The sequence below is a fragment of the Chelmon rostratus genome, chromosome 8 (assembly GCF_017976325.1).
Source record: "Chelmon rostratus isolate fCheRos1 chromosome 8, fCheRos1.pri, whole genome shotgun sequence".
Lineage (NCBI taxonomy): Eukaryota > Metazoa > Chordata > Actinopteri > Chaetodontiformes > Chaetodontidae > Chelmon > Chelmon rostratus.
In genome coordinates this window covers 16,524,464-16,536,926 of record NC_055665.1, presented here as the reverse complement: position 1 = coordinate 16,536,926, position 12,463 = coordinate 16,524,464, and the positions used below count along the sequence as shown (strand labels likewise).

Here is a 12,463-nt window from a genome sequence, read left to right as displayed (position 1 = left end):
AGCTGTCAGTCCTCTCAGCCTGCCCGACAGCGGGCTCGTTTTGTCGGTGCTGGGGTCCTGAGGAAATGCTGGATGCACAGAGAGGAGGTTGTCACTGGAGATGGTTTGTGCATAATTCAATTCTCACGCCACAAACACCATTATGGACAGGACTCGCTTACGTCGTCCGTCCTCCACCCTTTTCGATATCCTGTTATGAAATCACCCAGCTGAATGGGGATGATCTGCTAATGCTACAATGCTACAGGAGGTGGTGCTGACTGGCACAAGGGTACTTCATCGAGGTTGTTTGCATAATGTACAAATGGCAAAGATCTACAAGTGAACAAGGACATGGTTACAAGTAAGAGGAATGAATTAAGGGATACCCACACTCACTCAGCCAAGGCTTTTTAAATACTCTTAGGATGTTGTGTGGTGAAATTTAAACACTCAAAATCAGACATCGCAAGAAAGTAATATTCATGAAAGAATTAAAACACATTGATGAGGTGTGAAAGAGCTCTCGAGAAGGGACAATGTGGGCTGCTTGTTGCAAGTCCTTTGGGAGATATTAGCTATAAGCTATTATAAAAGTGACAATTAAAACAAGTCAAAACACATAATCTGGCCTTTTTATATAAAAACCATAAGGGCTGTAATATGTTGATGATAACAAAAGACAGGGCCATATAGATGAAGCACATAGATCAGTTTGTGTGCGATTGATAAAACATAAATGTAGATAATAGATCTCAGTGTTCTCACCTGGGACATGTGCAGCTGACCCAATCATGAGCAGCCTCCAGGGGCGACGCACCTTTTCCTGTGAGAGAGGGCAGCTTTGGTAATGTAACTGGTAACTCCTCCTCAGGGACAGCAACTGGACCACAAGACACACAGTGCACCACAGGGATGGGTGTGCCCCAGTATCGCTGTCTTGATATCAACCAGTCCCTGAGTTTGGAGCTGGTTAGGTGGCCTCCGACTTTCTGCTCTCTGGCCTTCTGGGTAATGGCATCAAATGCCTGCTGTCTGGTGAGACCTGAGAACTACAGAAAGACAAAAGAGCAGAAGCAAAAGCAGCGAAATCATAGTTTAATAGTCATAAATCATTTATTTTTTATCAGTAGTGTGGTCATCGCAAACAGCGCTGACCTCATCAGAGTTGATCAAAGTTTGTGTCTCTTCTTCGTCACTTTTCAGCACAGTGGTCCACCTCAGGTTCAAAGCTCTGGCCACAGACAGATCTTCCTCACTGCAGTCTGGGATACCTGTCAGACACAGGTGCCGTACGAACATACAACACAGTTAAAAAAACAAAAAAACAACAACACAGACATGGACACACACATAACAGCTCTCTTGAGAGAGTAAGAAAAAAAAAAACACCCCTGTGGTGATGTTAAGCATGTTGTGATGTGACTAATCGTCAGCAGTCCCTTGGGTTCCACCTCCAGCTCTCTGTGAGACAAACACCCACTGGTTTTTGCAGTAAAGGGTTCATTTTCAAAATGCTAGGAATGTTAATGCAGCACCTTCTGCACAATCAAATCGATCAAAATTGAAAACGGTTTCTCAAAAAGTGTTCTGGTTTGTTCATCTATAATATCAGCTGCATGCAAATTACTTTCTTTACAGACCAGCTACAATTTCTAGGTGTTTGTGAAACCCAGCCGCACATGTACACGCCAATAACTCACCAATAACGGTATCCAGATAACCATCAAACGCCTCCTTGTATGAGATGACCAGGGGGACCTCGCGGCCGGTGAACAGGTTGCAAGCGGTGACCTCTGTTAGGGAGTCTGGAGAACAGAGGGCAGGATGTGTGAGAGAGACAGTGCAGCTTCCCCTGGTAGCTCATTATCAACACTCATTTACCACTGAGACACAGAAACCCTCAAGGGAATCCCAATTAACATACACTCAGTCCACTGCAGCGGCTACATCCATACTTCCACATTCCCCAAACATGCATCCATACTGGTGATATGGAATATATGTCGACAAACACAATACAAATCTTTAATGCCAAAAACATGTAGTTCCAGCTGCGTGAGGATCGATTTTTCGCTATTGTGCTTTTGTTAATTAGGTTCAGTTCAATAATGAGCACACAGGATGCAAAGGTTCACAACCTTGGTGAAGAGCATTTAGAAGCGTTGATAAGCAGGTGTAAAAATCTTATCCCTGAAAAAGTTATTTTTTTTCAAAAGTGATTTAAAAAATGATGTTGCTCGTAAATTTGTATCATACACAGCTCACCTCTGCCGGGCTGAAAGGCTTTCTCCAGGGCAGGGCGGACTGAGCTGCTGCCGTGCAGCAGTCTGTGGGAGGGCAGGATGGCCAGGTAAGCCGCTCCGAACACCGTCTCTGGGGAGGAGCTGTAGGCTGACAGGGTCTCCCCCGTCTCCTCCCCGTTCACCTGGGAGATAAGAGGAGAAGCATGTGGGAACCCCTCTCCCCGTCCATGTGTCAACAGCTGCTCTGCAGCCAAGTTAATGAGGATGACCTGCTGGCTCCTCAAGCTGCCACACGAAGTGGTTTATTTGAAAATATGAAGTTTACCACACACGTCACACACATTACAGGTTCAGTTTTCAGGCATTTGAAGAGATTGTATTACAGTTTTAAGCAATGACTCATCTGTTTTTTTTGTATAACTGATTAATTGTATTTTCGTCATATTTTAATGTTGAAACAATCATTTAGGTAGTGGACAGAAAGTGAAATATTCAGAATTGATTAATGGAGCTATTAATTTTTCAAGCAAAAACCTCAAATATTTGCAAAGTACACCAAGAGTTTCTTCTTTATTTCTATCAAATATTTGGTATTAGCCACACTATCAGCTTCTTAATAACTTTGCTGACGCCTTGCTATTCCTACAGCGCCACCAACAAGTCAGAGTTTTGAGATTTGTGTTTTGGAAGGACTGCCATGAAACCTGCACATACATTCACGTTCCCCTCAGGTTGAACCATCAGCCTCAGTGGCACCTTGACTTAGGTGCTAATAAGCAAATGTTAGCATGCTACATTAAGACAGTGACAATTGTAATTGATTGCTACACCTCATTAGCATGTTAGCATTACCATTCAGCTCAAGGCACCACCGTGTCCAAGTCCTAGAAAGTTTTTGTTTTTAATGAAAAAAAGCCGTGACAGCACTTTTCATTCATTGCACTTTAACTCAGTACTCCAACTTAACTGTCTTTGTAATCATTTTTCTGTTTTATGTGTTCTTATTGTGTACATTGTACAATGAACCAACCACACAGAGCTGCTAGCAAAGCTGTAGACTCCTAGTCTTGTCTATTTGTTGGTCAGAACAAGTAAAGCTGTTTTAAGAAATCAACTTTTCTTTAGCATAAATGATTAAAAAAATAAACTGATAAATTGTCAGTGGGACTGTCAGAAGAATGCAACATGTGCTGTGCGCAGCACTTTGATACATTATAAGGTTACACTGTCTTTAATCTTGCAATTATTTATAGATGACACACTCATTCTAAGGGGTTCTGGGGTAATTAGTACATGTAATGCTGTAGGAGACATACTAATACATATTTTCAGCCCCCTGGGGACATAATTCAGCGAGGAGATCCTGTGAAGGTGTACGATGATGCAATGTAAGACCAGCAACCATCCAATTAACTGAACGACCCCTGGTTTTAACTTTAATTATTCATTCTGCCTTATAAGAAAGGCACAAGAAACACGAAAGCTCTCGTGCATTCCTCAAACCGTCTTTCCTCTAGAAATATGGAGACATTTTAAATTAAGGGGCCGACTTGAGTAACAATTTTTCTGATTCTTTTTCAAGGAGAGCAGCTTAATGAGGGTGTTCGCAGGGCTCTCAGTGGGCTTTTTGCGACCGCTCAGTTTGAAACGACAGACGTGTGAAGAACTGTAAATACTGCTCTCAGGAAAACTCAATAGAAACTAATCTGTGACATCATCTGTTTGGGTAAATTGCCACTTGCAGTTGGATGCACCTGCTGAATGTGAGCAACAAAGTGAAGACTTTTATGTTTTGGTACATGATTTTTTATAGAAATATATAAATGAACACAGGCATCCAAAACAAAGTAAGCAATCAGTGCTTGGGGAGAAAGAGATGAAAAACAGAGGCTGGGAAGAGAGAGCAGCAGCGAAACACTTTGTAGAAAAAGACTGAGATTGAAAGAAAGCAAGAATAATGAATGAGTAAAAAGTGAGCAGAGGGAGGAAAGGAGCGGAGATTCACCTTGAGTTTGAAATCGAAGTAGCAGCCGGTGCACTCTCCAATCCAGTTTGCCTGCATGGCTTTGACCCCATACCACTCAGGAAGGTCTGCCAAGGCGTCCAGGAGGGGCTGGAGGAGGGGGATGACAACGACACAAGTTTACTACTTTGCACAAGTTAAAATAGATACTTTTTGTATCTATTTTAACTTGCAACTGGTTCCTCATAAGTATATGGCTGTCTACAGTACTGTAGCATAATGACTGCAGCTCAGTGTGGCCTCTTTCAAAGCCCAGCCAATTTATTTCGACAAAGCAGCAGAGCCGACCAGGTCACATTATGCAGACAAAGAGGGATTTTCAAAAATCCTGACCTCCACTCGCCCTACTTTCCTTGATATCACAAAGCGATCGCCTATAAAGTGCGCACTCTCTCTAACACGCACACACACACTCTCTCACACACACAACTACTGTTATTCTGCATGATTAAAGGAAGCTATGCATATCAACGAGGCTCAGGCCAAAAAGTCACAGCTGGGCTGAGGCCAGAGATGTTATAACTCTCCATTTCCTTTTCAGTCTGTCACAATCTATTACCCACAATCCCTCTCACTGTGCCGCTCAGCATGCAGCACCTCATCACAGCGATACCAATATAAACATAAACTCTGGCTGTAGTCATCACTAGCATGACTGCGGGGTGCGTCAGCCATGGGTTCTCTCCAGAGCGAGAGAAAAGAGACATAAATCCCAGTGAATCTGTGTCAGCATGACGGAGAGACTCTCGCAGGAGGCGCGGCGAAACAAAGATGTTATCAGCAACGAGGAAGAAACAGGAAAAGCAATGACGGGCAACTGATGATGGCTTAACAGAGAGTCAGTCACCGATTTTACTTTCCTGGATTAGAAAATATAGTTTGGCCCAGATGCAGGCGTAACTGGAAAATGTACAGCAAGGACAGGAGTCTCCATGGCAACTAAGAAAAGCTTGAGAGAGGAAAAAGCATGGTATAGCAATAACTGAGGATGTGTGTGTCTGCAAGAAAGAGACATCAAGTACCGTTCTGACAAAAACATTGCACAATGCAGCTGCCGAAAGCTGTGCATTTTTACAAGCTGGTTCAGGGATTTGCACGAGCAACCTCCAAGTTACTTTGTTCTTTGTGCTTAATGCCTAAACAAGCTGTGCTGATATTAGAGCAACATCATAGCTGAACAATACACCGAGCTAGTAGCGAATCATTTAGATGTCAGTGCAGCGTAATAAGCAGGCGGCGTGTGTGCAACAAGTGTGATTATGCATGAAATTGAAAATTCTGCTACCGCCACGTGATCATTTTGCATCCCGCAAGCTCCACTTCAAAACATCCATCTTAGGACTAATGTGCAGTCATTTGTGTCCCGGAAGAAACAAAATGGTTACGATTCATGCGGAAACTCTTCTGGTGCAGCGTGGAACAAACCTGACAGCTAAACTGATGACCGCTGAATAAATATTGTCTGAAGTTAATGTTGTCTAACAGACTCCAACACATTTGCAGGGAATCACGGTCCAATTACAGGACTTTTTATTTGGCACGCTGCTTTGACACTGTCCTCCTTTCGCTCCATCTGTCTTTCTCACTTCTTTTCCCTAACACCTTCCTCTTCCTTCCTTCCCACTTCTCTCTTCGTCAGAGAAAATTAGAAATGCAGGAACACATTGTCACAGTAGGCTGCTTCCACCTCCACTCACACCTCTGACATGGACAAGCATGGGCGACTTCAGCGCCGTGGACAAATTGATTTTTTTTTTATCAAAATGAGAAAAAATTGCCAAACGAATTAGCATACCCTCAACAGACAAATGAGTGTTTTTGCATGTTTAAGCCCATTTATTGGAAATCGCATGTGTTTACCATTAGTCTTCAAATATGGAAGAAGTTTTCAGATTTCACACCTCGCAGGTGTTTCTTTGGTTTCTGTTTTATATCAGTACGGTGTGAAAATCTGTTCACAGAAACTTAAAACTTACTTCATTTCTCATGACATCAATTTGATTAATTATTTTTTCACGGACAGAAAAATATATATATAACTTTTTGATAACGTCAATCTTTGTCTGGCTTTGGCTTCTCAAATATGAGCATTTGCTGCTTTTCTCTGTTTTATATCATTGTCAGCTGAGAGTCAAAAGAGAACAAAACAAGACATCTGAAGATGTCACCTTGGGGATTCAGGAAATTGAAGTGAGCAGATCTAACCAGTCAACAAGATAATCACCTGATCAATTGATAGTTAAAATAATCTCTAGCTGGAACAAGAAATATGATAATAGTGTCACAAAATTTAGAGACGACTCAACTTTGAATGATGGATTTCTGTTCATTGTCTGCAAGTCAAGTGCTAGTTAAGTCAAAATGAAGACACTTGAGGGCAACCACTCTGTGTAGTGTGCACACACATACAGGTACCTCCATGTCTAACGATGCACACGCAGGCACTGCATGCATAATGTATGAACCATGTTTCCTGTGGGTGATTCGTATGAGCCCAGAGGGGGTAATTTTGACCTGCAGCAGGCCCGACCTGTGTGCTGAGAAGGTGCAGGCTTCTCATCAGCGGCCGTTCTCTCCTTGGTCGAGAGACACCAGGCTACAGATGACGGTGTCCAGGGGTCTGATTGCAGAACCAGAGAGGCAGCGCTGCAGCTGCTGCTACTGAAGTGTCAGCCATGATTGTTATCAGAGGGAGGGGTCCGCTGCTCATTTTGGCCCGCAAAACTGCTGGTCAGCCAGTCAGACGGCACTTGTCACGGACACACGCACACACATCAAAGAGCTGTACCTTGCCATAGTTTGTAGTCTTGATGAACCATTGTGTGAGCAGCTTCTGCTCCACCAGGGCACCAGACCTCCAGGAGCGACCACTGTCATCCACCTGCTCATCAGCCAGCACTGTCTGATCAACAGGGTCCCAGTTCACCACAGCCTGGATAACACACACACACACACGCACGCACACACACACACACACATGCACACACACACACACAGTTAAAATGAAAAAAGCAGAGCTTAGGCAGAAGGTTGGATTTAATGGACAGACCAAAGGCTTGTTTCAAGGTCGTCCCATTTCATTAAACATAATCAAAGGGCTTCTACAAAGCTCTCCCCTCTTCATTTCGTTCATTTTCTTCCAACAGTGATGAGTGAGCTGCCTCAATCATTTCAGTAACTATCAGGGATCTCATACCAAAACCAATCATACTATTCCTTTCAAAAGAAAACCAGGATGAACACTTTAGCGCAAAGGCTGTTCCTACCTCTTTCTGATATGCCAGTCCTGCTTCAAAGAGCTTGATAAACAGATACTGCGTCCACTTGTAGTAATCTGGGAGACAGGTGGTTACTTCCTGTCAGGAGAAGCCAGAGTCGGGTCAGCAGTGTCACACACAAGAGAGCAAAACTGACCCAAAAGCTGTTCAGCTCTCTGTCCGATGCTCAGCTCTTCTTTACTTCCTACTCACCCTGTCCCAGTTGAAGCACAGGCCGAGGCTGTCCAGCTGCTCCCGCATGGACTGGATGTTACTGGGGAGAAGACAGCAGAGCAGCAACGTCAAAGGTATGTCGAAACAATGAGCGCTAATAAGAACAGATGTGATATTTCACGTACCGTTTAGTCCAGTCCTCTGGGTCGAGGCCTCTCTCAATGGCTGCGTTTTCTGCAGGGAGTCCAAAAGCGTCCCAACCCATCGGATTCAACACCTGTGGATGCAGTTAGTTCTGCATTAGAGGTGAAATCATTCATGATTCAACAGTACAACAATTTTGTGATTTGATTCATTTCATGATATTTATTGTGCAAAAAATTCCAAACATTCTCTGTTTTTAGCTTCTTAAATGTGATGATTTGCTGCTTTCCTGTATTTTACCATTGCAAATTACATATGTTGACAGAACAAGCAATTTGGAGACAGTTTTTCATATTTTACAGACTAATGATGTGAAAACAATCAACAGATTAATCAATGACGTAAAAAAGTTGCAGCCCGACCCTGTATCAAGTCCAATTCAAGTTAACAACTATATTTACAACACGGTCCAAGTAAACTTAAAGATCCCCTTCACACGTTTCAAAACATGAAAATGTTCCTCTTTGAATGATAATTTTTTGTGTCAGATACACCTTTTTCACAAAAACAGTTTAACTGCATTGTTAAAGATGCTTTTAACTAAATCCACTGCTTATAAACCAGAACACATGAACATGCAAGCATTCTTCTTTAAAGACGTTTATCTGCAGGACACAAGACGTCACTGAAAGGTCCACCCTCAGTGTATGCGCATGCAAGGCTTCAAGTTACATTTTTAGCACGACTGACCTCCCTTCTAGTTGTGACGTTGCAAAATCATGCTGTATATACACGTGTGAGCGCAGAGGAACTTTCCCCCATCAGCACATAAATGTGAAAGCAGCCTTTTAATGCCAAACACTGCACATATCAACCACCTGAGTGAAGCGACAATAAGCGACGCATTTTTGAGCAGAGGGGGATTGATGCAAATGGTAACAGTAAAATCCAAACTACTTCACTGTAGGAGGTAATTTATTCACTAAAATAGCCTTGTGCTCCCCTAACTGCAGCGCATGCTGACCCCTATATAATAATGTGTTGCTCTCTCCTGTGATCTCAGCTCCATTACACATTGTGGTTAATGCCTTCAGATTAACCGCAATTTTCATGTAACTGCAGCAGTTACATAATGTAAGAACAAGTGGAAGGCAAGGTGAGGCTTTGAATGGACATTCAGGATGTGACAGCTCCACACAAGCCAGCCTGATGCAAATAACCGAGAAAGTTGTTTTACACACAATTTCCTTAACAACGTAACAATCCACCATCACTTTTCCTCGTCGTCTGTCTCCCTCTTTCCTCCTGTACTTTGCCTCCACATCCATTTAATTGCCCACATCTAACATCATACACCCTCCTCGACATGAACCTTTGTCGACTCAAGTCCACGTCTCTTTCACTCTTCTCTTTCTCCCTTTAGCTCTTCGCCTGCGTTTTTCTGCTCGCTGGGAGACAGACGAGATGAAGGCACAGGAGTGTGAGGCGTGAGCAAAGTAGAGGAGAAGCGGAGTGACAGGGAGTTGAGGACTGGAGAGGATCATTGTACAGACTCTAACGGGTCTGGTGTTTCAGACGAATTGGTATCCTTGGTAACTACATGGGCCTCATTTGTAAAGCCGAGTGCTGGATGGCATTAAGCTAAGAGCGCTCAGCACAGCGGACCAGTGTGACTGCTCAGGAGGGATACAGGCAGGCTGAGAGCGAGGCACAAGCCAAAGATAGCCTATGTTGATAACAAATCAGAAAAAAAACATGCACCTCGTTAGGATGGACACGCTACTACGCCATTTATTCAATGTAAATGCTTCATTAAAGGGAGAAGGTACTCATCAGGGATGTTACAGGGACCAGCCGTGATGGACAGGCTGTATTCGAAAGCGGCAAATTACCTTTTTTACTGCAAATAGCTTCAGCTCCACTTGCCCTTATGTCCAAACACAGCGTGAATACTGGTCTGACTCTTTGCTAACCTTTATCACCGAGACTTTCAGTACATTTCAGAGCATTTTAGAGTGACAACAGGCAGCGGAAGATGGATGTGGGAGTGAGAGTTGGCACATCTTATGACAATCTGTCCACTGTAACACGATGCATGTCATTGCCAGCCTGAGACGGACACATCAATCCACAGCTCCAGGCTCCTCGCGCTGGTGACAAGGACAGGGACCGGTTTTGTGAATGTGGAGCCACTCTGCTACATGCAAGTGTCCACCTACACAGTTCCAGCCAGAAGCTTCTCTTCATCTGCTGCAGCATTGAAATGCAACTGATGGTCTGTTTTCTAATCACACTAACTGATTACAAAAACATCAGTTTTCATTTGCATCTCTAAAAGGTTTATTGGGAACTTACTGCAGTTTTAGTGGTATCCAGCCACGTAGAGTATTTTAGTTTAAGGAGTGTTTTGACATTTTGGGAAACGAGAAGACTAATATGACCCTCAAGTCTGTACAGTAAACATGTAGCTACTGCCAGCAGCTGATTAACTTAGCTCAGCATAAAAAACTGGAAACAGGGCAAAAAAGCTAGCCTGAGTCTTATCAAAGGTAACTAATGTGCCTAAAAGCACCTGGATGGACAAGCCTTTTCCCTCATTTCCAGTCTTGTTAAGCTAAGACGAGTTAATCATCTCTTGGCTCCAGCTTCGCCATACAGACATGAGTATGGTATCAACCTCCTCATCTAACTCTCAACAAGAAAGTGATTATGTTTCCAACACGTTGAATAATTTCTTTAATGCCATACATTTTGAAAAAATAAAAAAAAGGCTCAGAAGTTTCTGCCTCCACCCAAATACAATGAAGGTAAAATGAATTTAGTTTTTCTTTTTCACAACATTGAAAACTGACTGGTCAACAGCAACAAAGTCAGAGTCCCCATTAGTACTAAAATAACCCACAGACCACGCCGTCATCAGTTGTCAAAGGGTTGACTTCCCATAAAAAGACTATAAAAAAGACTTATGTACCACCTATTATTGCCGTTCCAGCAGCTGGCAGAGCCTTTTCACCAGGTGAGCAGGGATTACAGAAATGCACAGGAACACAGAGTCTGGGCGTAAGAATTGTTATGTTTTATGATAAAAAACGAGTCTCATTCATGAAATAACCAGAAAATAGCTTCGGGGTGTGACAGTGGACAGAGTATACCTTCCTTAATTAACTAGTGAGTAAAGAAGACTGTGTGCATCCAGCGGAACAGGGTTCGCTTTTTGACAGATGCTGAGAGGAGGCACGCGCCCGGGCAGGAAGCTGTTGCCAGTCATGTGAAACATGTTTCTGTTCAGGGAGAAACCAGACAGAAGCAGAGAGGATTCTCCCTGCAGGTGAGGGAGATACACAAAACCTAATGCAAAATCCACCAGGAAAAGAAAAAGGAGGGGTTTGTCATGCACCAAGTCTTCGTCGCGGTAGAGACAGGGATGGTACGGTGCGAGGGCAAAGACTATTCAATGAACTGAGTGTACGCTGTCACTGTCATGTCAGACGGTGTGTGTGACTGCAGGAGCATGATGCGTCTGACAGGCACTGGCCACAGCTTCATCAACAGCAGCGGTTTAGTGGACTCAAACAGAGTGCTGAATATCGACTGCAGTGCTTTGATTTGAAACAGGGTCGAGTATGGATTTTACCTTTACCTTACCTTCATCACAGCAGGTTTCAAACCTTCTGCTTTCTCCAAGTGTCAGTTTGCAAGAACAGGGAAAACATTTCCTTGCTTTTAAGCTGGCTCATTTTTGTATTTATCTGAGCTTATTTTTAAAAAGCTAAATAGGACCTATGTGTCAGAAAAATGTCTCATCTCACTGAAGACAGTGGAATCATTGAATAGGAGTAAAAACACCCAAAATCTGCATTTTTATCCAACAACATAAATGAATGACATCTAATAATTAGGTCATTCTAGCAGGAAAACATGCTCATAAAAGGAACTGCAGACAAATGAGTGTCAGCTATGTGCAAACAATGAAAAAGGAGTACAAATGTAAGTAAATAATTAAACTACAAATTACACATTCAATTTCTACTAAAGCAATTTACATGATGTGCAAATGTACAGTGTATTGGCAGAAATCAATAGTACAGTAGGAACCAAGTACAACAAACACAGAAAACCTGAATTACATGCTCCCAAGATAGTGTAAACTTTGGTCATGTAGCTGAAAGATGGCGGTGGCGGGAGGTATTATTATGCTGCTAATGGTTCTCAATTAATGTCCTTCGATGTGAAAGCAGATAGCACAAATCGGTCAATACTTTATAATGTTATCTACTGAATACAGAGTGCTCCATTAACTCTTACTGAAAGAATGACTCACTGTTGAATGGGCTTACCAGTAATATTATGGTAACAGCCAGAATCAAATGATTTTCAAAACATTTAACCCAGACAGGAAAGCAGATGTCTCACAATTAGAGCAGTTCACAGCAATAAAACATGCTCCTCAAAGTGCCTCTGAAGATGACACATGCTTTGGGAAGACAAGTCAGAATAGTATAAACGGGACAGCTAAGCTACAGGAAAGGACTAGTGGTGAGGGGCGGATAACGAACAATAAAGCCAACACAAGTGTTTGATGGCTTGTTCTTAAAGGCGTGGCCATTTATTGTGAGAGGTTACACATGTTGGGTGTTTTT

The 12,463-nt window shown here is 42.9% G+C and overlaps 1 protein-coding gene across 1 annotated transcript in view; it reads right to left on the bottom strand.

Moving 5' to 3' along the window:
• lars2 (leucyl-tRNA synthetase 2, mitochondrial) overlaps nt 1-12,463 on the bottom strand; it is a 30,679-nt gene that overhangs the window by 11,118 nt on the left and 7,098 nt on the right. The window contains exons 4-12 of the mRNA XM_041942246.1: nt 7,865-7,956; nt 7,719-7,779; nt 7,515-7,604; nt 7,037-7,180; nt 4,231-4,338; nt 2,248-2,407; nt 1,683-1,787; nt 1,138-1,253; nt 748-1,031 (exon numbers count right to left, since the gene is read on the bottom strand). Coding sequence (XP_041798180.1) covers nt 748-1,031; nt 1,138-1,253; nt 1,683-1,787; nt 2,248-2,407; nt 4,231-4,338; nt 7,037-7,180; nt 7,515-7,604; nt 7,719-7,779; nt 7,865-7,956 — 1,160 coding nt within the window. The remainder of the gene's footprint in view (nt 1-747; nt 1,032-1,137; nt 1,254-1,682; nt 1,788-2,247; nt 2,408-4,230; nt 4,339-7,036; nt 7,181-7,514; nt 7,605-7,718; nt 7,780-7,864; nt 7,957-12,463) is intronic.